This window comes from Equus przewalskii, chromosome 16 (assembly GCF_037783145.1).
Source record: "Equus przewalskii isolate Varuska chromosome 16, EquPr2, whole genome shotgun sequence".
Classification (NCBI taxonomy): domain Eukaryota; kingdom Metazoa; phylum Chordata; class Mammalia; order Perissodactyla; family Equidae; genus Equus; species Equus przewalskii.
Window position 1 is genome coordinate 656,687 of NC_091846.1, and position 27,291 is coordinate 683,977.

General features: G+C 39.7%; 2 protein-coding genes across 15 annotated transcripts; one reads left to right on the forward strand and one right to left on the reverse strand.

Moving 5' to 3' along the window:
- Positions 1 to 445: 445 nt before the first annotated feature.
- Positions 446 to 26,029, reverse strand: ZMYM5 (zinc finger MYM-type containing 5). 14 transcript variants are annotated; one of them, XM_070577805.1, is made up of 9 exons: positions 25,715 to 25,830; positions 24,743 to 24,811; positions 20,462 to 20,963; positions 20,130 to 20,223; positions 15,832 to 15,939; positions 9,829 to 10,114; positions 9,097 to 9,262; positions 7,939 to 8,151; positions 680 to 1,987 (listed from the first exon to the last, which is right to left on the reverse strand). In XM_070577805.1, exons 3-5 carry the CDS (start codon positions 20,951 to 20,953, stop codon positions 15,857 to 15,859), a joined length of 669 nt encoding a protein of 222 aa, XP_070433906.1. In that variant the 5' UTR covers positions 20,954 to 20,963; positions 24,743 to 24,811; positions 25,715 to 25,830; the 3' UTR covers positions 680 to 1,987; positions 7,939 to 8,151; positions 9,097 to 9,262; positions 9,829 to 10,114; positions 15,832 to 15,856. The 14 variants fall into 14 exon arrangements, with proteins under 14 accessions (XP_070433898.1, XP_070433901.1, XP_070433907.1 ...); XM_070577804.1 differs by lacking the exon at positions 25,715 to 25,830 and adding an exon at positions 25,540 to 25,673; XM_070577797.1 differs by lacking the exons at positions 15,832 to 15,939; positions 25,715 to 25,830 and adding an exon at positions 25,833 to 26,029 and having other exon boundaries at positions 446 to 1,987.
- LOC139076557 (nascent polypeptide-associated complex subunit alpha, muscle-specific form-like) lies at positions 24,561 to 27,291 on the forward strand. The gene is made up of 4 exons (XM_070579453.1): positions 24,561 to 24,665; positions 24,816 to 25,024; positions 25,088 to 25,683; positions 25,733 to 27,291. Exons 1-4 carry the CDS (start codon positions 24,561 to 24,563, stop codon positions 27,289 to 27,291), a joined length of 2,469 nt encoding a protein of 822 aa, XP_070435554.1.

Sequence of the window (27,291 nt, forward strand, 5' to 3'; positions counted from 1 at the left end):
GAACTAACAGGCACAGTAACCATTTGCAAAGGAACTTCAGAACCTGTGTTATATTCTCTGGAGTATCCTCTTAGGCCTTTGAGAGTAAACTGGATTCTTGGATGAATCCCAAAGCCTCATTCAGATCCAAGTCTGAAAGACTGAAACAATCCAGTTGTCAGAAAACAAAATGGTTATAGATTAATGAGAATGATTTTCCTGAGTCTCCCCAAAATAGTTTTATGCACTGGCATCACTCACAGAATCTGCAAGTACTCCTAGTGTCAGCCCCACCAAGAAGAATGCATCTTGTTCTGCTCTAGTCATTGCTCATATGTCATTTTGTTTCACAGGAAAAGCCTTGAGACAAGCCCAAGTATACATAAGAATTGAATATATGATAAAATCGATATCGGAAATCAGAACAAAAGGGAGAACTGCTAATACACAGTGACAGGGACACTGATTGACCATCTGAAAACATTGAGCTCTTTAATTTTTATTAGTGTATTTCTGAAATTTCAAGCACTCAGTCTCCTTCAGAGGAAAAAAAATTCCACAATACCTAAAGATTAATTTAATATATTTTTAATATTTCTTATATTTATACCAACATAAAAATAGGCATACACTCTTTATGCTTATAGTTCTCACATAACAATAAAAGCGAAAACATTTACAAATTAAATTAAAAAACCAATAAAATGCAAATTAACCACCTTTATTTATTTAACGTAACAAAGATGCTGCTTTGCTCAAATAATAAAACAATGTTTTCCTCAAAAGAAAGAAATCACAAGTATTTGGTTTAATAGCAAAAAGGTGCAGTTTCACATCCCGTTCTGTTCTTAAACTGCTTCTGAATGTTTTAATAATAATGATGATAACGCTTGTTCACGTATCTTGTACAAACTGGTATGGATAAATTTAAGCCTTTCTCTCCCTCTTTCCATGTAATCAGAACAGAAAATCAACCAAACTTGTCAAATGTCAGTCCTCAAATACCAATTTAAAAAGGTGTGAATTGACAGACTGAAAAAATTAACAAGTGCCTTTACTGAAATCTGAATTAATTATGAATCCAATTAGCTTTAGAATTTGGAACAGAAAGATTCTTTACTATTATACTTATTGCTAATGAGCTGTTGCAAGTTATTCTGTAAAGCAGCCTCACAACACAATGGTACTGTGAGGGTACAGATCTTTTCTGAGTAACTGTAAGACGGTCATGTCAAAAACCAAATCAGGTATATTACGTGTACAACAATAGCACACCATCATTTTTCTCATTCTCTTTTAATCTGTGTTCTGCAGCTTCAACAGTTTTATTTTTTTTTAAATCAGATTTTAACTTTGAATACTTAACACTATTGTTGATGTGCATTTCACTCTCTTCATGCTTGCTAAGAATATGTGATAAGTGCTGCCAATCTTTGCACCCATTCTCATTCTTCAGTTGATTTTTCCCTTCCCCAAAGAGTTTGCAATACAGACAAAACACAGAATCCTTTGAGGTTGAATAAAGTAGCCAGGCTCTAGTAGTTTTTTCACCATTTGAAAGGATTCGTGTATAATAAGTTTCTGAAAATTTTCTCCCTGTATTGTCTTTTGGAAAGTTAAAGTTTCTTACTTGAGGTGGATCATTTTCAACAAGAGTGTCCCGTTGTTTGATATTCAAAACGCGAGGCCATGTACCTGGATCTGCAGAAAGCACAACTGGTATGATGGATTCTTCTGATTTTTTCTCTTCCAGTTGCTCTTGAAATTTATCAGCTATGGTTGACATAAAAGAAGGTAAATTCACATCCTGTTTGATCAGTGATGTGTCCGTGCTACATTCTGCTGAAATCTGTAGATCTAAAGTCTTTTCCTTTTTTTCTGGTATTCCCTCTATTTTTTCCAAAAGTGTATTCAAGGATCCATATAATGTCCTTTCATTTTCTTCTGTAATAGCATTCCTTTTTCTGTTTTCTGATGCTGGAAACTTTTTTGATTTTGTTTCCATTATCTGGGGAGCAACAGATTACAAATTTATCTTAGAATTGTTAACACTAAGAAAATTAATTTATATATAAATGCCCAATAAGTACATGAAAAAGTGCTCATCACTAGTCATCAAAGAAAGACAAACTAAAACCACCACATACACTTCATACTCACTAGGATGGCTATAATATGAAGAGATAGATAATGATAAGTATTGATAAAGATGTGGAAAAACTAAAACCTTCCCAAGGTGCTGGTGGGAATGAAAAATGGTGCAGCTGCCTTGGAAAACAGTCTGGCAAGTCCTCAAAAGTTAAACAGAGTTACCATATGACCCAGCAATGCCAAAATGAAAATCTATGTCCATACAAAGACTTGTACAGAATGTTCATAGCAACGTTATTCATAATAGCCAAAAAGTAGGAATAATTCAAATGTCCATTACTCATGGATAAATAAAAATGTGGGGGCCGGCCCAGTGGCATAGCAGGTAAAAGTTCACACGTTCCACTTCAGCAGCCCAGGGTTCGGTGGTTCGGATCCTGGGTGCAGACCTATGTACCGCTTATCAAGCCAAGCTGTGGCAGGCATCCCACATATAAAGTAGAGGAAGATGGGCACAGATGTTAGCTCAGGGCTAATCTTCCTCAAAAAAATTAAAAAGTGGTATTCTCCATACAATGGGATATTATTTGGCAATCAAAACAAGATATATGATACACCATGGATGAAACCTTGAAAACAGTGTATGTGAAAGCCAGTCATAGAGTACCACATACTGTATGATTCTATTTAATAAAAAGACATTACCTATTTTGGAGTCAATAAAATAAAAATGCAAAAAAGATTCAAAACAACAAAGATGTACAGCATGTGAACAGCATCCTGTTAGCTGTAATAGTTTTGTACTCAGCACAACTTAAACACTGTATACAATGCAGCTTACGAAAACTAAGAAAAGCTTTGTTCTAATTTAATCCTGAAAGCAATGCGGCAGCACTGAAGTAAAAAAAGCAGGAGTGACATGATCAAATTTGTACTTTAGTAAGATTTCTCTGATTATATTATGGATTTCCAACTGTAAGGAAGACCAAAGGTACAGCAACAGGAAGCTGTGGGAGTAATCAGATCTGGCAGAGATGACGGTGGCTGTGTCTAGGATGAGAGGAAGAGACATAGGACAGAGTTCAGAGATATTTAGGAAGTAGAATCTGGATTAGTTGGTAACTGAGTGGCTCTAGGGGCTAAGGAAAGAATGGCTCTAAGATTCTGCCTCGGCATCTGACTGAGTGGTGGGATCATTTACTGATATGGGCAACAAAGAAGGAAAGCAGGTTTAGAGTTTCAGTTCTAGACACAGTGTTTGAAGTATTTATGGAACATTCAAGTGGAGATTATAGATGGATATATTGGTCTGAAACTGAAGAAATATGATCTGCAAATATATTTTGGAAGTCATCAAAAAATATATTGAGACTATGGGATTGGATAAGACTACTAGAAGAGCAGATATAAAAACAAACAAGAAAGCCAAGGACTGTAGTCAGTGTCATTTTTCACATAACCAAGCCCAAGCTATGGTCTTCTCTCTTTCCTTCCTGAGTTCCTTGGGAACGAATAGGTAGTCAAGTTGTTATAGCTGTAATTCACAATGGATGGGCCACTTCCCAATTGTATGACCTTGGGCAAGTTACTTAACTACCTAAGTTTCAGTTCCTCAGCAATAAAATGAGCATATTGATGGCACCTAACTAGAGAGTTTGTTTAGCCAGCTCTGGTGGTCTAGAGATTAAGATTTGGTGCTCTCACTGTCTTGGCCTGGGTATGTTTCCCATTCAGGGAACTAGACCATCCATCGATTGTCATACTGTGGCAGCTGCATGTTGCTGTGATGCTAAAAGCTATGCCACTGGTATTTCAAATACAGCAGGGTCACCCACAGTAGACAGCTCTGCTTTCTGTACAACTTCCAGACTAGACAGACTAGGAAGAATGACCTGTCCACCCACTTCCAAAAAAACTGGCCATTGAAAACCCTATGAATAGGAGCAGAGCATTATCTGATACAGCACTGGAAAGTGAGACGATGGTGCAAAAACACCAGGCAGGGTTACACTCTGCTGTAAAGATTCACTAAGATTCAGAGTAGACTTGATGACACTAACAAGAAAGGGAGATTATTTAGATCATTAAATGCAAAATACATGTAAAGCTGTATCTGGCACCACAGTAAACTCATGTCAGCTATTATTATTGGCATACACTCAATTGAGGATACTTGTAATTATCTGACAATTACGGAATATGGTCTAATACCAAAGAACTGAAGACAAAGGCGGTTGATCCAGGTACTCCTTGGTGCAAAGGCTCATGGATTTTCCACATTATACTCTAAGTTGCACGGTTAAACTGCTTGTCTTTCTCATCCATGTCACTCAGGCACTCTATCCAGGGACATTCACCTGAGATTCTTTGAAAATGAAGCTCAAAAATACTTTAGGGCTGTACTACGTTCATCTGTCACAACGAACATTTTTACTGATGACCTGAATGAAAACTGAAGCCAAATAAAAGGCAGGTGAGGTAGGCAGCAATCAACTAAAGTCACTAAAAATGGGGGGGAAAATCACTAGAAAGAAAGGTACCAAGATAGACAGCACTGTATTTATTAACAGAATCTCATTTCACTCTCAGAAGTGTGCCAGTTAGGAGGCTGAGTCACCGCACATATAAGGCTAGTTATTTTGGAGATTATTAATTGAATCAGATATAGATCCCAGCCTCAGGTATTTGTATCAGAGGCAACAGAGTCTACTAATAAAGTTTCAGATGTGAGGTCAAATCTAGCTGTGTGACTGTGGGTAAGACACTTTCTCTGAACTTCAGTATCTTTAACATATTTTAAAGGTTTTATTTAATCAAAACAATATACATTTGGTGTAAAGCAACAACTAGTTATACCTGATTAATCAAAACAAACAGGAGTCCCCTACTACCTACATCCATTTCCCCTTTCCCAGAAGTCAACTATTTTCAGCATTTTTAGCTGATTCTTCTGGTTTTTATTTCTAAATATCCAAGTAACATGTTTAGAACATCACTATTTATTGATTTTTCCTCCTATTTGTAGGCATCATCACTGACTTCTCACTAAGAAAAATGAAAATTTAGCTGTTCTCCTTCTCACTATGCTTACCCCACACACTCAGCATCCAGCCACCTGCTTATCCCTTTGGTTATAGGATTTCTCAACTGTGGCACTACTGACATCTTGGGCCAGACAATTCTTTGTTGTGAAGGACTGTTCTGTGCATTGCAGGATGTTTAGAAGCATCCCTCGCCCTTAACCACTAGAGGCCAGTAGCACTCCCCCAGTTGTGATAATCAAAAATGTTACAGACATTGCCGATGTCCCCAGGGGACAAAAAAACCTCTGGTTATGTCACTGGGTAAAACCAAGATTCAGTCTTTACCTTTTATGACTGTGTATGCTATTCTGAGAAAGGAAAAGGTCTTCATACACCACTAAGGCGTTCTGTTGTGAGAAAGCCTGCCACTAATCATTTAAAAACAGTAACGTGGTAGGAGAAAAGACATACATTTGTAAAACATCTGTATTGCGTGCAACTATTTCTATATTTGTCAACTATGAACTATTTATGAGCTATTTTGCATTACTGATATACATATGGTAGAATAAACAGACTTTCTTCTAGTGATCAGAGTGGCAGACAATAGTTATTCAAGAAAGCCTCGATATATGGTTGTTGCCTATTTTGACTATACATATTCTCCCATTTTTGCCTCCTCTGATCTTCATTTAGGAGTAAAAATTGGTGACCTTAACTTAGCAAAAACTCATGGTCTAAGCAGGTACAGGTAAATCATCCATTAAAAAAAAGACGTAAAAATATTAAGACCTAACATAGTCATTTATTACCAAATGAGAAGTTCACTAAGTTATATTTGCCATATACTTTTATCTTTTGAGGACGATTAGCCCTGAGCTAACTGCTGCCAATCCTCCTCTTTTTTCTGAGGAAGACTGTCCCTGAGCTAACATCTGTGCCCATATTCGTCTATTTTTTATGTGGGACACCTACCACAGCATGGCTTGCCATGCAGTGCCATGTCCGCACCTGGGACCTGAACTGGTGACCTCTGGGCCACCAAAGCTGAACGTGTGCACTTAACTGCCACGTCACTGGGCCGGCCCTGCCATATACTCTTTTGAAAAGATGACTTATGCTAAGTCTTTTTGCCTATTTTTTAACTGTTCATTGTGCTCTTCGGTAAGCCACATCCAAAAGCTTTGTTAAATATGAGGTGTAGTATATATAAAGAAAACAGTAACGATAACATAAATAAGCCTTCCCTGCAAAAACTTAAAGTCAACTACGGGCATCTATTGTTTGCTATCTCTTGCTAAGCCTAGCACTTCAGAGTTACTTCTTCCTAAAAGCCAACCATATAAATCCATATCCAGTGAAAGAGGGGTTAAGAATGTTCTTAGTTTTACATTTATGATTCATCTTGAATTAATTTTTGTGTATAGGATAAAATGGGGTCAAGGCTCATGTATTTCCATATAAACAAAAAATTGTTCCAGTACCATTTGTTAAAAAAATCTTGCTTTTCCCCATCAAAATAATTTAGTACCTTGTAAAATCAACTGACTATATATGTGTGGTTCTATTCCTGGGCTGTCTATTCCATTGATCTGTTTGTTTATCTTTATATGCCAACACCACTCTACCTTGATTACTGTAGCTTTTTAATGTCTTTTTTCCCCAAGCTTTATTGAGGTATAATTGATAATAAAAATTGTATATATTTATGGCATACAATGTGATGTTTTGAGGTTTTTAATGTCTTAAAATTAGGTAAATGATAATTCCTTAACCTCTACCTCATACCATACACAAAATTAACTTGAGATGGATCACAGACCTAAACATAAAATCTAAAACTAAAAAGCTTCTAGAAATAAACATGGGTAAATATCTTCATAACCTTGGTAGGCAAAGATTCCTTAAACGAGAGAAAAAGTATTACTCAGAAAAGCAAATAGTAAATTGGACTGTATCAAAATTAAAAACTTGGGCATTTCAAAAACAACATTAAGAAAACGAAAAGGTAGGACACTGTCCAGGAGAAAATATTCTGAATACATTTACTTTACAAAAGATACGTATCCAGGGGCCAGCCCCAGGGCCAAGTGGTTAAGTTAGCATGCTCCACTTTGAGGGCCCAGGGTTTTATGGGTTTGGATCCTGGGTGTGGACCAAGCACTGCTCATCCGGCCATGCTGAGGTGGCAGCCCACATAGCAGAACCAGAAAGACCTACAACTAGAATATACAACTATGTACTGAGAGGCTTTGGGGAGAAGAAAAAAAAAAAAAGATTGGCAAGAGATGTTAGCTCAGGGTCAATCTTGAAAAAAAAAAAAAGGGAGGTGGCAAACCTTAAAAAAAAAAAAGTATCCATAATATATGAACAATTCCTATAACTCAATAATACAAAGACAACTCAATAAAAAAAAATAGCTGAAGACTTGAATAGACACTTTACAAAAGATATATGAATGATGAAAAGGGAAGATTAGTTATAGGGAAATGCAAATTAAAACCACAATGAAGATGATCATTTCATATCCATCAGAATAGCTTAAAACAGACAATAGCTAATTTTGGTGAGAATATGGAGAAACTAGAGCTTATTAAGCAAAATGGGAGTGCAAAATGGTAGAGAAAAGAATTACTCACTGTAAGGTCTGCACAGAGTAAAAATTTAAAACAAGCTTACTTACAACAATCAATTGATTTCAATACTCATTTGAGATGGGAAAGCTCAATGACAGAATGGCAAAAAAGGAACCAAATTGAGATTCTAAAATAAATCTGGTTAATGTAAGCTAATAGAAAGAAGCTGTTACATACTTGATCATTTAAAACTCATTATAAAGAATTACCTGTTTATATTCATTAATACAACTTTGGCAGCAAAATCTCATCTGCTGACTTTCAATCGTCAGGACATGGTTTCCAGCACTTTTCCTGGGCAAGTACTCTCCACACTGTTCACAGCAATTCATTATTAGACCATTGGCCAACCTGTACTTATTAAAGCACTGGTTACTGCACAGTTTGTGTGTCACATTATTAACGCTGACTTCATGACGAATCTAAAAGAAAAACCAGTATTAAAAATTAATATTCAATGATCCGGATTAGCCCAGTAAGCAATGAGTTAACTAGTTTCTTCAACAGAAACAAGGAATCTCTAGTAATTTCTCAGTGGAAGAAATATTCAGGAAAAAGACTAAAAAGCACATTTCGTTATTCTTTCATTTCTTTGTAAAATTCTTTGATTTTACAAAAGAGGAAAAATAAGATTCGTAGAACAAAAAGTAACAAAATCAGTAATAACTTCACCAGAGAACATTTAAGAATTACAGAAAATTAACTGTTGTAGAAGATTTTGATATGGCCTGCTTATAAAAAATTGATTGTGAATTCTCGGTATTATAAACCTCATTGCCTTAGAAAGTTTGTAGGAAGGGCTAGGGAATCAATATTATGCACATGCAGGATGGTGTCTGTGTTTATCTAAGTAAGGTGGTTCTTGCTTTACTTAGCTCTGTGGAAACTGAGATAAAATCATGTCGTGGATTTGCACGGCTCTGGGGCAATCAACCAAATTCAGTTACCAAGGACTGCGTTAAATCAGACTGCCTGGATGCATGTTTCTTCTTTCAGCAACTAGAGAGGGCAATACCCCTTAAGAAATGTGAAGTTATCAACATACTCCACGTGTTCTACATGCTTTTGTGCCACTGGGTGCTTCCTTCATGTCCTGAATCTACATTTTTAGTGTGGCTTAGGAAGAACAAAATCCACCATAAAACAATTGCTTTATGAGTATATCCAATTCCATAGTAACAGATGTGTACTCTCCATACTATGCAAATGAGATATTTGTTCATAAGACAGTTCTAACACATTCTTATTCCCTTTAACTTCACTGTGTAGATTCACGATGTGCATTATGTAGATAGCAGAGCATATAACAGCACTTTAAAATTATCCCTGTTAGCCTAGATAATAACTTAAGATATAAAAATCCAGACCTCTGTTAATTTACTACAGATTGTACATCTTGATTTATTCAGAACTCTTTTTCTAAGATTCTGGTTGTCTTCATAGGGAGACAAACAAGATGTACCACAAAATTCTTGGAAGAATTCGCTTGACTCCACTTGAGGACCAATAGTAGCCTTTTTTGTAGATGCATCTCTGAAACACAAGTGATAGACACACAATTTAAGAACACTGCATTTTAATAAAAATTAGATATATGAACAATAATTGACATTTTTGACTTTCTCATAATTTAATCCCAGGAATCAACTATAATTTTTGTATCCAGTAAAATCCTCTTTTTGGTTTCATTGCCAAGACTTCCTAAATAATATGGGAAGAGAAGATCTGGGGGTAAAAATATTTTGTAGCACAAGAACCTCGCCACAGGTTCTCATGATTTTTAGAAGCATTCAAAAAGGCTGGCAGCAACTTGATAGAACTAAGGTAGCAGACAGGGAAGAGAGTGAGGCAGAGGCAGTAGCAGGGAGAAGATCAATTTATTTCTATACCTACACTCCATTTTACTGCCAAGAATAAGCAGAGTACAAATGAGCCCACAGCTCTGACATACTCCAGAATAACTCAAGCTCAACAAACGTGAAGACATCACAGCAACAACTCCACCCATGAATCTATGCAGCTCTCTGATTACATTCAGAACACATATTTATACTGCCAGTATCCAACCATATGGAGCCATGTTGAAAGGCACAGCTTACTTTTTACATATTACATTGCGCTTCTTTGGCATACGCTTATGAGAGAAGGAAGAAAGGCAGGTGGTAGAACAAAAGAGGTGAGCAGATCCTTTTCGTTGATAAGCTGTCTGTCCCTTCTGTAAAGGTTTTCTGCAGTGTGCACAAGTGATTTTAGCTGGTTTAGTGGGCTGCTGTTGGGCTGAAGGCTGGAAAATCTGTTTAGGAAGCGACGCCACTGGTGATAAAGAATCCACCCCTGGCTGTTTCTGATTACGGGGAAATGATGCTGACTGGGAGATCCAAGAATCTTAAAAACAAAAGGCACAAAAAAGTCATGGAACAATTCAAAATTCACAACAGGAAAATATTTAAAATTTTCATTTTACACATGTTTAAGAGACTAGTAAGGCAGCAATATAAGCGACTGGTTAAGGCCAGGCAGCCTTGTTGCACAATCTCGTGGTAACTATCCACTTTGTATTCTAAGTGAATGATACTCTAATGTGCCAACAATGTAAATGTGCCCCTGGAATTGTGCAATGTGGGAGCCACCATCTCTGAAGTCAGACTCCCCAAGTTCAAAATGCATCTTCTGAACTTACTAGATTGTGCAAGTATATTAAATTGTGTCTTGGTTTTCTCAGCTACAAATTGGTAATGATATCTAACTTATCAGAATGCTATGAAGACTAAATGAGATAATGCATACAGTAAAGCATTATGTTTGGTACACAGGGCACTTGAAAAAAGTATTAGCCACTTTTTCTTATTTGAGAGGAAAGTATTAATACCTTATAAAATAAAGCAAATATGCAAATACAAAAATAAGTATAGAGTCTGGTATATGACATTCATTTTCATTACAGCTTCCCCCTCAACATTATGAAAAATTGAAAGCACACAGAGGTGAAAGAATTTTACACTGAACACCATATGCACACCAAGTAGATTCTACACTATTTTACTATTTTTGCTTTAACACATCTTTCTTTCTACTCATCCCTCTAACCAATCTGTCACTTTTATGTATTTCAAGTAATATGTAGACATCAGTACACTTCCCTCCAAAATACTTTGAGATGCATATAAGTGAGACGTAACATTCTAAAGCAACTCTTTCTACAATTATTTCCCAGTCTTCTAAAATATTATTTCATAGGCGTTAATACACATGTTGGATTACTCAAAGACTCAGCTTTCCTAACTTCACAAGGGACTCTTTCATTATTTATTATCGTTAGCTTAAAAATGGTATGATATTATATACAGTTAACAGTGGTTCTCAAACTTTAACATCCATGAGATCATATGGGAATCTTGTTTAAACAGAGATTCTAAATCCGGTAGGTCTGGGGAGCGGCCTCAAATTCTGCATTTCTAATTAACTTTTGGGTGATGGTGACGCTTGAGAAATAAGGCCCTAGAGTACTGAATTTTTTCATCTTTCTTCAAAAATAGTTTTTGTCATTAGCAAGAAGGCTACGGCCTCCTCGACCTATCACAGCTCCAAAGGCTTCTCAGGATACTACAAACACTAACAACTCTATTTTCATTTCTAAATTCTCATCCACCGCTTCTAACTTTCTTTGTCCTATTTCCAGATACTTTTATCTTACAGGCAAAACTAAAACAGAACAAGTAACAAAAGGAATTCTCAGGGCCAGCCCCGTGGCCAAGTGGTTAAGTTCACATGCTCTGCTTTGGCGGTCCAGGGTTTCACCAGTTTGGATCCTGGGCGCGGACACGTCACCGCTCATCAGGCCATGCTGAAGTGGTGTCCCACATGCCACAACCAAAAGGACCCACAACTAAAATATAGAACTATGTACTGGGGGGATTTGGGGGAGAAAAAGCCAAAAAAAAAAAAAAGATTGGCAACAGCTGTTAGCTCAGGTTCCAATCTTAAAAAAATAAACAAGTTTTTATCACCAACTACTCAGAAAGGAAGCTTCTTTACTGCTAAATTTTCCTTCTTCTGAACCATTCCTTTAGAAAACAAAAATTACATATTCATCTATAGAATAAACATAGGTTGCATTCTGAGATCAAACTTCTCTGCATATCATCTAGATAATAAAGTAGATTTAATAAATAACAGAAATGAAAGATAGCAAACCATTACAAGATTTGTCTAACATGGGAGAAATAAGAGCCTTGAATACAAGAACACTGGGCTTTTAAGTTTTATAGACTTATCCATACTTAATGGGGACACATTTATATATACTCATGCAAAGTGAGACATCAACCGTACTGCTCAAGTTCTGAATTTTTTTCCCCTTAGCTTTGGTGCATACATAAGGCAGATGTTTCCCCTGTTTATACTGCAACTATCTAATTTCTCCTAAATTCAAAGTTTCTTATTTCATCAAATTTTTACTTTACTTTATTTTTGGTACTAGTGTCCCCAGGTTAAACTCAAAGAGCTCTCAACCAAGTTCTTCCATGCCCTTTCCCCGGAATAAATTTTAGGAAAAGGGGCCTAGTAGATGCTTTAGTCCAAATCCCTCATTTTATGCAAGGAAAATTAAGACCTAGAAGTTAGGTGATTTGCCCAAAAGTCCAGTAAGTACTAGATCTAGTATTTAACCTTTTAGGTGTTCTTCATTTTTTTCCTGCATCTGAACTCTTCGGCCTAAAGAATAATCTTTTGCTATTTCTTTTTTTTTTTTTTGAGGAAGATTAGCCCTGAGCTAACATCTGCTGCCAATCCTCCTCTTTCTGTTGAGGAAGACTGGCTCTGAGCTAACATCCGTGCCCTTCTTCCTCTACTTTCTATGTGGGATGCCCACCACAGCATGGCTTGCCAAGCAGTGCCATGTCCACACCCGGGATCAGAACTGGCAAACCCTGGGCTGCCAGAGCGGAACGTGTGCACTTAACTGCTGTGCCACCAGGCCGGCCCCTGCTATTTCTTTAACGCTGGTGTGCTGGTGAAAGTTCTTTCAGTGTCTTGGTGAGATTTTCTTGGTTGTTAAAGAAAACATATACACAAAGTTTATAAATCTTAAGTACTGAGCTCAATGAAATTCTTTATAATGATTATACTTGCATGACTACCACCCAAATAAACATAATTTCCAGTATCCCAGAAGCCTTCCTTGTGTCTTTTCCCACTCAGTAACATCCCTCCTTTCATACACGCCATCCCTATTCTGACTTCACAGATTAGTTCTGTCTTATTTTGAACATCATATACATGAAATCATATAGTATGTACGCTTTGTGTCTAGTTTCCTTAACATTTTGTAAGGTTCATCCACACTGCATGTAGTAGTTCATTGTTTTTCACTGTTGTCGAGTATTCCATTGTGTGGCCAATACTATTTATTCTGTTCATGGACATTGGATTGTTTCCAATTTTTGACCATGATTTCTGTACATGTCTTTCAATGGTTTCTTATCCCTGCTTGGGATTTGTAAAGGTTCTTGAATTTGTAGGTTAACGCTTTTTCTTCATTTTAGAAAATTATCAGTCGTACCTCTTCTGCCTCACTTCTTTCCTCCTCCTTCTGGGACATTAATTACATGTCCTTTTCATCAAGTGTCATAGGTCTCTTACATTCTTTTCTGTTTTTCCACTCTTTTGGGTATGATTCAGTCTGGATAATTTTCTCTAGTATTATCTTCCACATTTCATTCATATTCTCTTTAGCTGTGCTCAATCTAAAGTTAAACTGTATACTTTCTTAAAATCTGTGTCTGATAATCCTATTAGCTGGATTCCTTGTGGACTTACTTCTATTATCTGCTTTTTTCTCTTGGTTTTCTTTCATATGGCCTTGCCTCCTCCTACCCGTGATTGTTTTTTATTGTTTCTATATGAAAAACTGAAAAAAAAGATGAGGGTCTGGGTGATGTTGGAAGGGTTGGAAGGGGTTTTTTTAAATAACCTGCATCCTTCCTTGTGTGCCTCTGTGAGTCTGTTGAAAGCCCCACTTACATTCTCTGCCTTTCTCAGAAGCTTTTTCTGGAAATGAACACATACAATACCCATAAGAGAAAAGCAGCCCCAAGTAACAGATTACTTCTCTGAGGTTCCTTCTTCTCAGATCTTAGAACTCTAATTTTTTTTCACTATATTTGTAGCTCTATGATGTTTTCAATAGATATTTTATATAATTTGTCTTTTCCCCCCTCTAATTATTCTCTGCAGGAGGGCTAAGAATTACCTAGTTTATTGTTATCAGAAGCAGAACTCTCTAGAATCAGCATCATGGCCAGAAATGTCAATAATGCAATAAAAATATAACAGATGCAAGAAAAATTTCTAACTTAGGTATGTTCTGTGACGAGTTTTTTCCTAATTATATAAAGACATGTGATGAGCCTTCACTGAAAAATAGTCTACCCCAAAGGTTAATGCAAGGATTAAATGACTCAAAGGTCCATTCCAAGGGACATAATTTTCATAAGAGGCAATGCAGAAGTTTTCTGTGTACTTTATGCAGAGCCTAATTTTATATGATGAAATCTGAACTCTAAGCCCTAGATTTAAATATTATTCAACTCAGAAATTCTCATCTTGCTCTTATTTTCTTTTTCCTATGCTGGAAAATCTTTAGTTTATAGAAGTGGGAAGCACACGGCAACTAAAGTCAGACACTCTGGGGGAGCTTTGACTCTTAAGGAAAAACAAAACCTAAGGTTAATACTAAAATTAGGCCGCTTTCACTGTCCTACATTCAAGTTAAACAAAGAATAAAAAATAGCAACAACGACGACAAAACGACTGCCCTTTTGACAAGCGCCTTAACCTTTAAGAAAGCTTCAAACATCTTCACCATCACTCTTTACCTGATCACTTGGTGAACATTCTTTTTAGAATTCTAGACTAAGAGTGTCAAGTGAGTCACTTCGTGCTTTCTGGCTTTGTTTTAAAATCGTGATATTTTATGTGATGAGAAAATATAGAAATGTAAAATATAGTTTTGAATTAATGATAAAAAGATGGCAAGAATAAAAATAAGTCCAAGAGTAATCAAAACTTCAATCAAACAATGTTTTTAAGCTCAATTATACCCACAATTTGAGCGGAATGATAGTACAGTATCTAACTACAGTTAAGTATCAATGTATGCTATGCTTTTAAATTGAAGAGGATCTTATTTATCCATATTCGCCATTAAATACACAACTTCAATTTACTCCAGAAAGTGGAAAATAGTCAAGGCTGAAACATAAGTGATACATGGAAAGGCTTCTGGTTTCAACTCCACCTAAGAGCTTCTATGTACATAAAATGGAATTCATGCTCGCACAAATATACATCTAAAATTTAGGATATAAGTACAAAACTAAAAGTAAGTGAAAGAAATAAATCCAAAAGTATGATTTCCAACAGACACTATTTCAAGTCCTCAACATCTTCAATTCCTTCAATATAGAGATCCCAAGTTTTTAATGATATCATTTCTCAGGTTTTACTCTTAATCAATAAACAAAAGATGTCCATAGCAACAAATGGATGACAAACATGAATGAATTCATAAAAAGTTTACAAACATATTTTTAAAAGTTCAATAATGTATAAATTAAATTAAGATGGTATCACCTTTCATTGATCAGTTTAGCAAACACTAAATAATACTCCTACCCCTGAGGCGAGCATACAATATGGAAAAAACCCCTCTTATATTGTAAGAAAAGTAATACAACTTTTAGGTGGGAGCAATTTTGCATTAACCGTTCCACCTATAGAAACTTTTCTCAAGAAAATAACACAAATGTGCCAAATGTACAGAGATATTCATGAGAAACCTATTTACAATTGTGAAGACTAGAAACAACCTCAAATAACAATCTAGTAAATGAATTATAAACATAAAAAGCTAATTATATTTGACATGAGCTAATAATATACTTTATGATGAAATGTCAAATGCTTTCCCCTTCACCACAGGTCAAGAACAAGACAAGGCTTTATATTCTTACCACTTCTATTCAACACTGTATTAGAAGAAGAAATTTAAAAAGGGATCTTTGAGATCAAACCACTTCCATAATAATACTGAGATTACTTGCCTTTTTCACTGTGTTGGCATTTGCACTAATGGCACAAAAACAATGATGGGTCGAACTGCTGGCAGTGGAAGCAAACTGTGCTACTAAAGTTCCCTTCACTATCACGCACTTGCAGAAAAGAAAGAAAAAGTGTCATCTTCATTTATGTTTTTTATTCCAACACAAATGGGTCAATACAATTTTGACACCAATCACCTGGAGTTAGCATCAGACCCCCCTATAGGTTTAAAGGCATTGTCCCCAACAAGACTGCCCTCACTTCAGATGCCACCAGTACTTCTGGCCAGCTGGCTATAAATCTGGGATGTTCCTAAGACCTCCTTCGTGTTTGATAATTTGCTAAAATGACTCAAAGAACTCAGGAAAGCTCTATACTTACAATCACCGTTTTCTTATAAGGGATACAAATCAGGACCAGCCAAATGAAGACATATATAGGATGAAGTCTGGAAGAGTCCCAAATGCAGAGCTTCTGTGCCCACTTTTCATGGAATCAGGTAGCATCATCCACCTGGCACACTGATGAGTTCCCAACCAGGAGGCTGCACTGAGCTTCAGTGTCTAAGGTTTTTATTGGTGTTTCACTGCATGGGTATGACTGATAGAACTGTTCATTGCACATGACAACTCAATCTCCAGCCTGCCTCTCCTCCCTTGAATTAGGGCTAGCTTAAAGCCCCAACACTATACATCACATGGTTGGCTTTTCTGGTGATCCTCCCACAGCCTTAGTCGCCTGATCTCTTAGCACAAATTCAGGTGTGATCCAAAGGGCTTATGAATAGAAAAGATCCTCCTATTACTTGGGAAATTCCAAGAATTTAGGCTCTCCCCCAAGAACCAGGGACAAAGGCCAGTGAAATTATTATACTACAGATGTCCTTTGATGAAACAGTAAAAATTAGTATTAATTTTACCAAATTTCAGCCTTTCTTAATATTCTGTATGAAGAACAGGGCAGCATGCATAAACCGCTTGTTTCATACGAAAGTACAATGGCTGACAGTACAAAGTACAAAGGAAAAATGGATAAGCACTTGCAAAACTGTTGCACTGCAAGCTAAACTAGCCTTCCATCACAAAATACCATTTTTACTTGAAAGAATGACTGGCTATTGACAAGACATTTTCTTGAAAATATATCAAATAAGCCTGTCACTTCAAGAAAAAAATGAAAGCATTCGTCGCCAATGAGAAAATTTGAGCTTTTAAGTGAAAATTAGAATCTTTGAAAACTCGTATCCACCACTGTGAGCCTGATAGCTTTTTTTTTTTTTTAACAATTGGCCCTGAGCTAACACCTGTTGCCAATTTTTTTTTTCCTCTTCTTTTCCCCAAAGTGCCCCTAATACATAGCTGTATATTCTCATTGTAGGTCCTTCTAGTTCTGCTATGTGGGATGCCACCTCAGCATAGCTTGATAAGCAGTGTGTAGGTCCATGCAAGGGATCCAAACCAGCGAAACCCTGGGCTGGCAAAGCAGAGCATGTGAACTTAACCACTCGGCCACAGGGTTGGCCCCAAACAGCTTTCTAAAGTGTCAACACTGAGAAGCTCTCTGTAACTGGTAAATCAATATTTTACAAATAACGAAAGCACAATATCCCAAATCATACAAAGGTCAAAGGTCAATGAACTTTAATGTAATAGAGTATTGAAAACTTCCTTACATGGTTTCATATTCCATACTGTAAGAACATTTCTTCTTCTTTTTTTTGGTGAGGAAGATTGGCCCTGAGCTAAAATTTCTGCCAATCTTCCTCTACTTTTTTGTATGTGGAACACCGCCACATCATCGCTTGATGAGCAGTGTGTAGGTCTGTGCCTGAGATCCAGGCTGGTGAACCCCAGGCCACTGGAGCGGAGCATGCAAACCTGATCACTACACCACTGGGCTAGCCTCTGTAAGAACATTTAAGGAACTACCACTTCTCAAGTTTTGGTGCTGTGTCGGAGGAAAAAAAATATGGTCAAAGAAAAAAAATATCCATAATTATCTAAAAAGGCTATTAACATAGTGCTACCTTCTACAACCACTATCTGTGTAAGGATACATTTTCGTTTTTTGAGGAAGATTAGCCCTGAGCTAAGATGTGCCACCAATCCTCTTTTTGCTGAGGAAGATTGGCCCTGAGCTAACATCCATGCCCATCTTCCTCTATTTTATATGTGGGACACCTGCCACAGCATGGCTTGCCAAGTGGAATGCAGGTCCACAAGCAGGATCGAAACCAGCAACGCCCAGGCTGCCAAAGTGGAATGTGTGAACTTAACCGCCATGCCACTGGGCCAGCCCCCTGATTTTCTTTTTATATTTCAAACAAAACAGAGTATTTAAACACATTCAATGTAAAAATAGAAGTGAGGAGCTAGATATATCTCTTTAAAGAGAATTGCAAAACTGTAAAGCAATGTCACTCTTTCCACTAAATTGTTTTGAAAAGTTATTTTCATTAAAAATGGTATTTGTCATATAATACATAATTATTGTTAAGTGAAAATACTTTAAAGAAGTTTTAATTTCTAATATGATAATAGATATAAATAAAAAAATCTTTGGGATCCTCAATCATTTTCAAGAGTGAAACTGAGACCATAAAGTTTGAGAACAACTGTCCTATAGAAATAACAACAATGTAAACAAAGACATTTAGTGTAGAGTTTCAACAGTGAAAAATAGGAAACCATATAAATGCTGAAGGTAGAGGAATGAGTATCTCAGACAAAGGAATATTTTATAGCCACTGAAACTTCTGTTTTTAAAATGACACACAAAAATTTAGATTAAGTAAATCAACAGAACACAAAACTATATATAATATGCTCTAAATTATATTTTCAAAAACCACAGGTAAAAAAGATTGAAAACAGGGGCTGGCCCCGTGGCCGAGTGGTTAAGTTCTCGAGCTCTGCTTCGGCGGCCCAGGGTTTTGCCAGTTCAAATCCTGGGCGTGGACATGGCACCGCTCATCAAGCCACGCTGAGGCGGCATCCCACATGCCACAACTAGAAGGACCCACAACTAAAAATACACAACTATGTACTGAGGGGCTTTGGGAGAAAAATGAAAAATAAAATCTTAAAAAAAAAATTGAAAACAAACAGGTCAAAATTTTAATAGTGGTCACTTGTAGATAGTGGGGTAAGGTAACAGATATTAATTTCTTATCTCTAACTATGATTTTTTTCCAAATAATCTTTAATAATCACCTAGTATTCTTATAACCAGAGAAAAGGATTAATTTAACAAAATAAAGAAAAGAAAAATACTAGCATTCTATTAAAGCAATAAGTGATTAGGTTCTTAGTGCTAGTTACTTTTCAGGCCTTCCTCAAAACTGTAAGTTGGTCAATAGCAAAAGCACTAAAATGGTCAAAACAAACAAAAATATCAACCCAAAAAAGCCACACCCAGGGCCAGCCCGGTGGTGCAGCGGTTAAGTTTGCACGTTCCACTTCTTGGCGGCCCAGGGTTCTCCAGTTTGGATCCCAGGTGTGGACATGGCACCGCTTGGCAAAAGCCATGCTGTGGTAGGCGTCCCATATACAAAGTAGAGGAAGATGGGGATGGATGTTAGCTCAGGGCCAGTCTTCCTCAGCAAAAAGAGGAGGATTGGCAGCAGTTAGCTCAGGGCTAATCTTCCTCAAAAAAAAAAAAAAAAAAAGCCACACCCTAAGTCATGAAAAAGCCACAAAAAAGCTTTGCTGTATTTTAATAACTTTCATTGTATTTTATTAGAGGAAGACTGTCTACATAAAAGTTTTTAAAATATAGGTCTCTGATTTAAAGACAAGAAAGTCTTCCAACTTTTAAAGTGAAGCAACTAACGAAATGCTGATTTAAAAATGAAAATCACAAACAAGCAAAAAGTAAACACTTGAAAAGCAAAAACTGAAATTTCAAGTTACATAATTACAAATTAAACTCAATTATTATGTAATATTACTTTATTCCTTCAGTTCACTATCCATCTTTTTATTCTATCATTTTTACATTAAAATAAAGATGACAAGTATTAAAATAAGATAGACAAGGATGGTGGTAGTAATTGAAGGTTTTCAATTAAAACACTTTAGATGTAAATCACATTGTTAAAACAGACTACTAATTCTGCAAAATACAGCAACCAAGTAGACCACACAGTTTTACTAAGTAAAATATTCTATCTTAATACGAAAGTCAAGAGAAATAAAATATTTCACATATAGAATGTAAATAAACTAAATAGGTACCAAAAATAACAGCCAAAAACTTATTTGGGGTAGAAGGAAAATATTTAATATTACTTACTGCTTACCAGGACTATGATGAGTTGCAAATTCTCCACTCTGAAATTCATCTCCTGCCACATTCACTCTACCAGGATTAAAAGGTCCTACTGCAGTCTTGGTCTGTGAAGTTAAAGATGGGGTGTATGTTTGTATATTAACACCAAAACTACTTGACTGCAGTCCTTTAGCGACATCTCCCAAGTTGGTATTCTACAGTGATGTTATATGTGTAATCATTAAGTTCACATCTCGCCCAGCATACAGAGCTTATACCTGTTGCTAAGGTTGTAGCATTAGAAATATGGATGTCAGAGTCTGGTTCTGTAGTGATAACACTATTACCCATTCCTGCATTTACCTTACTTCTTGAAAGACTGGAAGTGGAGAAATCCAAATCTTTGGCTCTGTTTTTAGTTCCAGGAAGTCCCCATTCAATAAAACTGGAAGAATTTGTCTTTTTCCCTCCATTTGTTTCTATGTCCTCTTCATCATCAATAACAATTGTCTCACTTATATTTCCCTTCTGAGAAGCCAGATCTCTTGAGGAAGGAAGAATTACGGAAAAATTTCCTTGCAGCTTTTCATTTCTTGACGAAGCAAATTTAAAGTTTCTTTGATCAGCTATTGCTGGAGCAGAATTTGAAAGAGGTTGTATAGATTCAATAAATACAACATCATCATCATCATCATCATCTTCCATTGATGAGTTTCTAGATCTATTAATTAAAGGACTAGTTGAGTCACCAAATGAATTTCCTACATCCGTGAGACTAGCTGCCATGGCTTTACTCCCTAATAAAAGAGGAGTCTGTTCAGTCAAGTCTAATCTTCCCACTGAACGTTTATCCATGCCAAAGAACCTGTAAGAGAGAGAGAAACAAACAAAAAAAAGTTCGAGATTATGGCATTTCACTGCAGTGAAATAACACAAATGAAATTTTAAATTCTTTATGTGATTTTTCTCTAAGTTTTAGAGAAAAACATGTCACCCATTCTGTTTTTCCTCTCCCATTAACAATTTAATGCTTACTTCTTTGGAGTTTGATGAAAGTGAATTATCCAAATTTTGGTAGCCCTTAAAAAAAAATTTACTCAATTTAACCTATTCACCCTTTACACTGAAAAAACACCTAAGTCTTCCTTTGATATAGAAAATAGTAACAAAATAATTGGTTTTTTAAAAATTTTATTTCTATATTTTGTTTTGTTAATTTTTTTTTGAGAAAGATTAGCCCTGAGCTAACATCCATGCCCATCTTCCTCTACTTTACATGTGGGATGCCTGCCACAGCATGGTTTGATAAGTGGTACATAGGTCCACACCTGGGATCTGAACCAGTGAACCCTGGGCTGCCAAAGTGGAGTGCGCGAACTTAACCGCTATGCCACTGGGCTGGCCCTAGTAACAAAATAATTTTATCAAGTACCAATAACCCAAAGTCCAAATATAATCAGTATACTACTTATACTTTTATCTACTGAACTGGCTATAATACTGTCCGATCCCTATTTCTCCAGTGTCTTGGTCATTGTTTTTTTAAATTCTCTGCTTTCAACACAACTAGGTGATTAAATCTTTCTTTTCCTTGTCTAGGAATTGCCAGACATAATGCTAGGGGTTTTTTACATAAAATTCTGAAAAGGGGCCAGCCCCGTGGCCAAGTGGTTAAGTTCATGTGCTCCACTTCTGCAGCCCAGGGTTCTAATCCTGGGCGTGGGTATGGTGCTGCTTATCAGGCCACGCTGAGGTGGCATGCCCCATACCACAACTAGAAGGACCCACAACTAAAAATACACAACTATGTGCCGGGAGGCTTTAGGAGAAAAAGGAAAAATAAAGTTTTAAAAAAAAAATTCTGAAAAGAACCCCATGATACAGGTAGAATTTAATCCATTTTACACATCAGTAAAGAGAAGCTAAGTAACTAAATTGTTCTGGGTAAGCCCAAATAGGACTTAAACTCAGGGCTTTAACTCTAGGCCCCAAATTCTTAACCACTCTGTTATATTCAACAAAGACTTCTGTGTAGCTAGTCTGCACTAGGGTATGACAAAGGAAAGGATCTAGCAGAGAGACACAGCTGAAGAATATGGAGACGTGAATGATCAGTGCAGCAAAGCATTTAAACAGATGAGAGAAGATAAGGATATGTGCACAGGTAGTAGTGGAAGTGATCAGGACTAAGAAATCACCTGTATCTCAAAGGCAAGAGGAGAAAGGGTAAGTCTAGCTGGAATGTATGTAAGAACGTAGAAACGAGAGATGCACAGCTGAGGTAAGCCTCAGTTTTCTTAGTTAGAAACTCAAGAGAATGAAGTAGTAGAATGATTAAGAAAACTCACTTTATATGGCAGACATCATTCCATTTTAAACATCTTATATTGAAATATGCTAAATAATAAATAACATTTCTAATCAAAAATTTTCCCAACTAATTTTAATTGATAATAGTTACAGTCATGTAATAGATAACATTTATTCTTAACAGAATAATGCCATTAAATATATTAATTCAATTAATGCTTATGTAAGTGAAGTAGGAACTATTTTTCCCACTTCACCCATTAGGAAACTAAGACTCAGAAGATAAAGTAATCTGCTTAACCTGCCCAAGTCCCCCCCATTGCTGGGAAGGGTAGTCAGGATTCAAATCCAAGAAATCTTGACTCTAGAATTTATTTCATAGCCGTTACATTATATGCAATTAATGTATAATACAATTTTTAAAAACTAGTTATCTTTTATTAAGATGAGTGAACTCACTAAACAAAATCAACATTCAAATAAGTCTATTTCAAAGATAAAGAAATAACAAATCTAATGGACCAGTTTAAAAGGGTTATAAAAGAAACACAAAAATTGAGATCATCGTTAACATTCATCCAGTAAGCTTATTATGTGGTTGATTTTCAAAGGAAATCAGCAATAATTTAGTGTAAATTGAGCTACGAAATACAAGAACTCATTATACACAAATTCTTAGTCCTTTCTGTATTCAAATAAACCTAAAACAGAAAAGAACAGTTTCTGGAAAAGAACTATAGTTGACTTCATAGCATCCTCTGGTGGGTGCTGGGTCCTTATCTTAGTATCCTCAAAGAAAACAACTGAAAGGGCATTCTTTATGCTAAGCTCATTGCAGTCACCTATCTTCAAAAAAAAAAGACTAAATATTTACCTATCTTCAAATTCGAGATTATAAAAAAGTTAAACCACTCCTAAAAGTATATAATTTAATTATCACTTTCTTAACTCCATAAACAGAAGACTACAGAAAAGTTTTGACTATTTCTACAATATTATTCAAAAACAGAAAAAGTTATGGTTTAGCTAATTAGCTGCATGGCACTGAGCTAATTATAATTACTTCACCTCATTGAGTTTTAGTTTTCTAAGGTATAAACTGTAAATGGGGATAGTATATGACTCCAAGGTTTTCACTGAGACAATTGGACATGCAAGTCCCTACCCTCTGCCCAGACCATATTAAAGAGTGCAAAAAATGTTATATCTCTCTCCCTTGAGAAGGGATTCAGGCAAATACTTTGCCTACATCCTAGGATTTCAACAAGTGTCTAATTAATCTTAAATATTTACCTATATTGTTATATTCGTTTCAATCTTCATAGCAATCTTTGGAAGACAGACATAACTTACTCATTTATACAACGTGCATAATAAAAGTGCATTTAATTAAACAAGATGCGCATTTGTAAATGGGCATAATATAGGTTCATTTATTGACCTCTATTTAGTTTGCACTTGCCAAAGTAATAAAGAGAACACAGATATGACCCTCATTCTGAGCTTCCTGAAACCTAGCCCTTTGTACTATATTATGCTGCAAACATCCTAGAAACACTCTGCTGAGGAATGCTTTTTTTTTTCAGGAAGATTAGCCCTGAGCTAACTACTACCAATCTTCCTCTTTTTGCTGAGGAAGACTGGCCCTGAGCTAACATCCACGCCCATCTTCCTGTATTTTATATGTGGGATGCCTACCACAGCATGGCTTTTGCCAAGCAGTGCCATGTCGACACCTGGGCATTTTATTGTTCCAAAATGAACCACAAAGATTACTTTCTGTTAACAAGGAAAGGACACATTAACTTCATAATGGAGGGATCAGGCTGTCACTACCAATTCAGTGGTCTTCCATAGAATCACGAATAGTGTGACAACTAGATTATGTATGTCCTGTTGTGATGTTAGCTGGATGACAGTCAGGATGCATAAATATAAATTTTCCTCAAATATAAGACCAAAACATACTCTCTTCGTCAACCTTAACAGAAGATTCAGTATATTTATATGTATTATAAATGTATTTTATAAATATTTATATAAAATAAAGTTATTTCTGTCCACTGAAGAACAAGAAAAAAACTTAAATGCAAAGCATTTAAAATAAAACTAAGTCCTATCACGGAATTCTAGAGATGCCCCCGTAGGGTAAATGACAGCGCCCACTCCCAGCGCGTTCTCAGGGGTTACTCGGGCTTGGCTCCCGAGACACGGTGCACCCAGGCCATCAGCTCTCTGCCTTCAACATAACAGCACGGTAAACGCCACCAGACACCCTACTACTGCACTAAAGCTTATTAAACACCAAAGCAGTGTAGAATTAGAATGACTCACAAAAGAAATGTTTTCCTCCTTAATTTCTGCCAAAGCCTCACCAGACTGGCCTGAAGGTGATTCTCGGTCCTAGAATGAGAGTAGAGACGGGAATGATTTCGCACGGCCAGCACAGGAAGGGCCCGGGTCCGGCGGCCGCAGGGTCCCCGCTCCGCCGCCCTTCTCGGGGCAGGGGCGCCAGCAGCGGGCCCAGCGAGCGCGGCGGCGGGCCGCAGGGCACCCGCTCCTCCACGCCGCGGACGGGGGCGAGGGCGGCCAGCCTGCCGCCGGGAGGGGAGCCGGGCAAGGCAAACGCTGCCTCGACGCCAGCGAGGACGGTCTTCCCTCCTAAATTGGCCCACCCAGCGTCATCCCCGACACTCCGGGCGCCAAACTGGAGGTAAGGGGCGGCTCCCGTCCCCGCTGCGCTGAAACCACCCCCGTTTGCCCCAAGCAGTTGCCCCGAGCCCGAGACTTGCCCCCCCCGCGGTCGGCGACCGGCAGCGCTGCCTCCCCGTCCGCCATTAGAGACCCAGCCAAACAATACGTGAGGAGGAGAGCCGCGCAGCGCAGCGCCGGGCAGGGGAGCAGCGACGGGGGGCCCGCGGGCGCCAGGCAGCACCCTCGCCCCGAAAAACTTGGGGCCCTCGGGCCGCGGCGGACGGGCGGGAGCGCAGCCCGGCAGCGGGAGGGCGAACTGAGGCACCCCTCCCCCACCCTGCCCCCGCCGCGAAGAAAGGAAAAATGCCCCGCGACCTCCCGCCGCCCCGGCCCCGCGGCCCCCGCCCCGGCGACCCCCGCCCCCGGCGCCGCCTCACCCAGCCCGCCCGGCCTCGCCCTCGCTCCCGCAGCCCTTCGGGCCGCACGCGAAGGCGCCTCTGACATGAGCGGAGCCCGGCGCAGCCCCCGAGGCCCCGACGCGGCAGCGGCGACGGCAGCGCGCCGCGGGGGATTAATCCCGGGTCGGTGGGAGGCTCCGGAGGCTGCCCTCACCCATCTCCGCCTCCCCAGTCGCCCCCGCCTCCGCCTCCTCCTCCGGAGGCTGCGCTGCGCCCAGCCACCCCCACTATCGGCGGACCCGGACTGGAAAGACAGCGGGGCTAAGCCTCACCCGGTTCTGGCTGCGGCTCCGCGGAACGAACCTCCCCTCCCCCGGCCCACCCCCCTTCGGCAACACGCACAACTCCGCTCGGTCCAGTCCCGGGTTTAGCGCTGGTGAGGAGGAGGAGGCGGAGGCGGCGGCGGCGCGGCCGAGCCCGGCGAGGCCCCGTCCTCCGCGCCCCCATTGGCTGGAGGGGAGGGCGGGCCGGGGCGCCTCGGGCGCGTCCATTGGCTATCTCTGCCCTCCTTCAGGACCCCCCTGGAGGGGGTGGTCCGAGAGGCTGTCCGTCAGGCGCAGGCCACGCCCCCGGCGTTTCCATTCCACTCCCCCCGCCGCCAGCCCTCCGCTCTCAGCCGCGTCCGCTCCCTGCTTACCCCCGCCTCCTACCCCGCCCCCACCCCGGGTCCGTCAGGGTCAGGCAGCCCGAGCTGCGCTGCCCGTTGCACCGGCCGCGAGCTCGGCCCCTGGGGGACGGGGGACCCTCCGGGGCCCGGAACAGCCCGAGAGGCTGAGGCCGGGGCCGCCTGCCCTCGCTCGGGCCTGGGCGCCCGGGCCGCTGCGGCGGCTCCCGACGACCCTGCCCGAGGAGAGACGCGGCCTCGATGTCCCCAACGCCCTCCCTGGCCAGTTCCTTGAAGCCCCCCGTGAGGGCCGAGCCCGGGCAGGGGCTGGAGCCAGGCAAAGTGGGAGGTTGGGTCAGCAGGTGAAGTGGATTCCCGAACGCCCGGAGGAGAGTGGAAGCGCTTCCACCCTCGCCTCACCCCCGTGGGGAATTGTCCCCCCACCTCCCGTCATGGCTGCTGGAGGAGACGACGTCCTCCATTTTGTCGGGACTGCTGTGGGAACTTGGGACCAGTTCAAACGCAAACCCCGTGGGGCTGGGAAACTTGTCCCTGGGAAGCCCCAACTGGACTCCGCCATTCGGCCCGAGGGGACAGCCCCTGCCTCCAGCGTCTGCATCCGAGGGGCCCTGGGGCACGGCACAGGCGCGACGGCAGGGAGACCCGGACGCCGCTGCCCGCCTCCATCAACCAAGATGGAGGAAGCTGCGGGCGCCCCTGGAGCTGGGCTCCCGCCTGTTGGAAGGCCGGAGCCTCCCCTCGGTGTGTCCCTCGGCGCTGCCGTCCTCCTGCTCCGCAGCCTCTCTCGCTCGCCCTCCCTCAGCCTCCACCCAGCCTCTCCACCGCCTTCCACCCTCTCCTGGTCCTCAACGATTGATGGAGGCTCCACTGCACGGCGCGCCCAGTCGCTTCGCCCGCCCGGGGCCGGCCCCGCCGGGGGAGCGGGGCGGAGAGGCTGCCAGCTGCCGCGCGCCCCGGGGCGGCCGTGCGCGGAGAGGCCACAGCCACCGCGGGGCTTCTCTTTTGTTCCTCGTCTACACCTCCGTCTTGGGCGCACGTCATGGTGCTGTGCAATTTCCAAGATTCCACGTAAAGATGAAAGGGAGGCCTCTTCCGTCTCACCCTAG

What these genes read in the sequence shown, in the direction of transcription:
- ZMYM5 (XM_070577797.1), bottom strand. Translation starts at nt 20,953, where the DNA reads ATGGATAAACGTTCAGTGGGAAGATTAGACTTGACTGAACAGACTCCT. An exon ending in TGCAACTCATCATAGTCCTG is followed by an intron (nt 10,115 to 20,129) that starts GTAAGCAGTAAG and finishes TTTGTTTTTAAG; the next exon opens with ATTCTTGGATCTCCCAGTCA. An exon ending in CGCAATGTAATATGTAAAAA is followed by an intron (nt 9,263 to 9,828) that starts GTAAGCTGTGCC and finishes CTTGTGTTTCAG; the next exon opens with AGATGCATCTACAAAAAAGG.
- LOC139076557 (XM_070579453.1), top strand. Translation starts at nt 24,561, where the DNA reads ATGACAGCGCCCACTCCCAGCGCGTTCTCAGGGGTTACTCGGGCTTGG. An exon ending in GCCTTCAACATAACAGCACG is followed by an intron (nt 24,666 to 24,815) that starts GTAAACGCCACC and finishes TCTCGGTCCTAG; the next exon opens with AATGAGAGTAGAGACGGGAA. An exon ending in CCGCGGGGGATTAATCCCGG is followed by an intron (nt 25,684 to 25,732) that starts GTCGGTGGGAGG and finishes CCGCCTCCCCAG; the next exon opens with TCGCCCCCGCCTCCGCCTCC.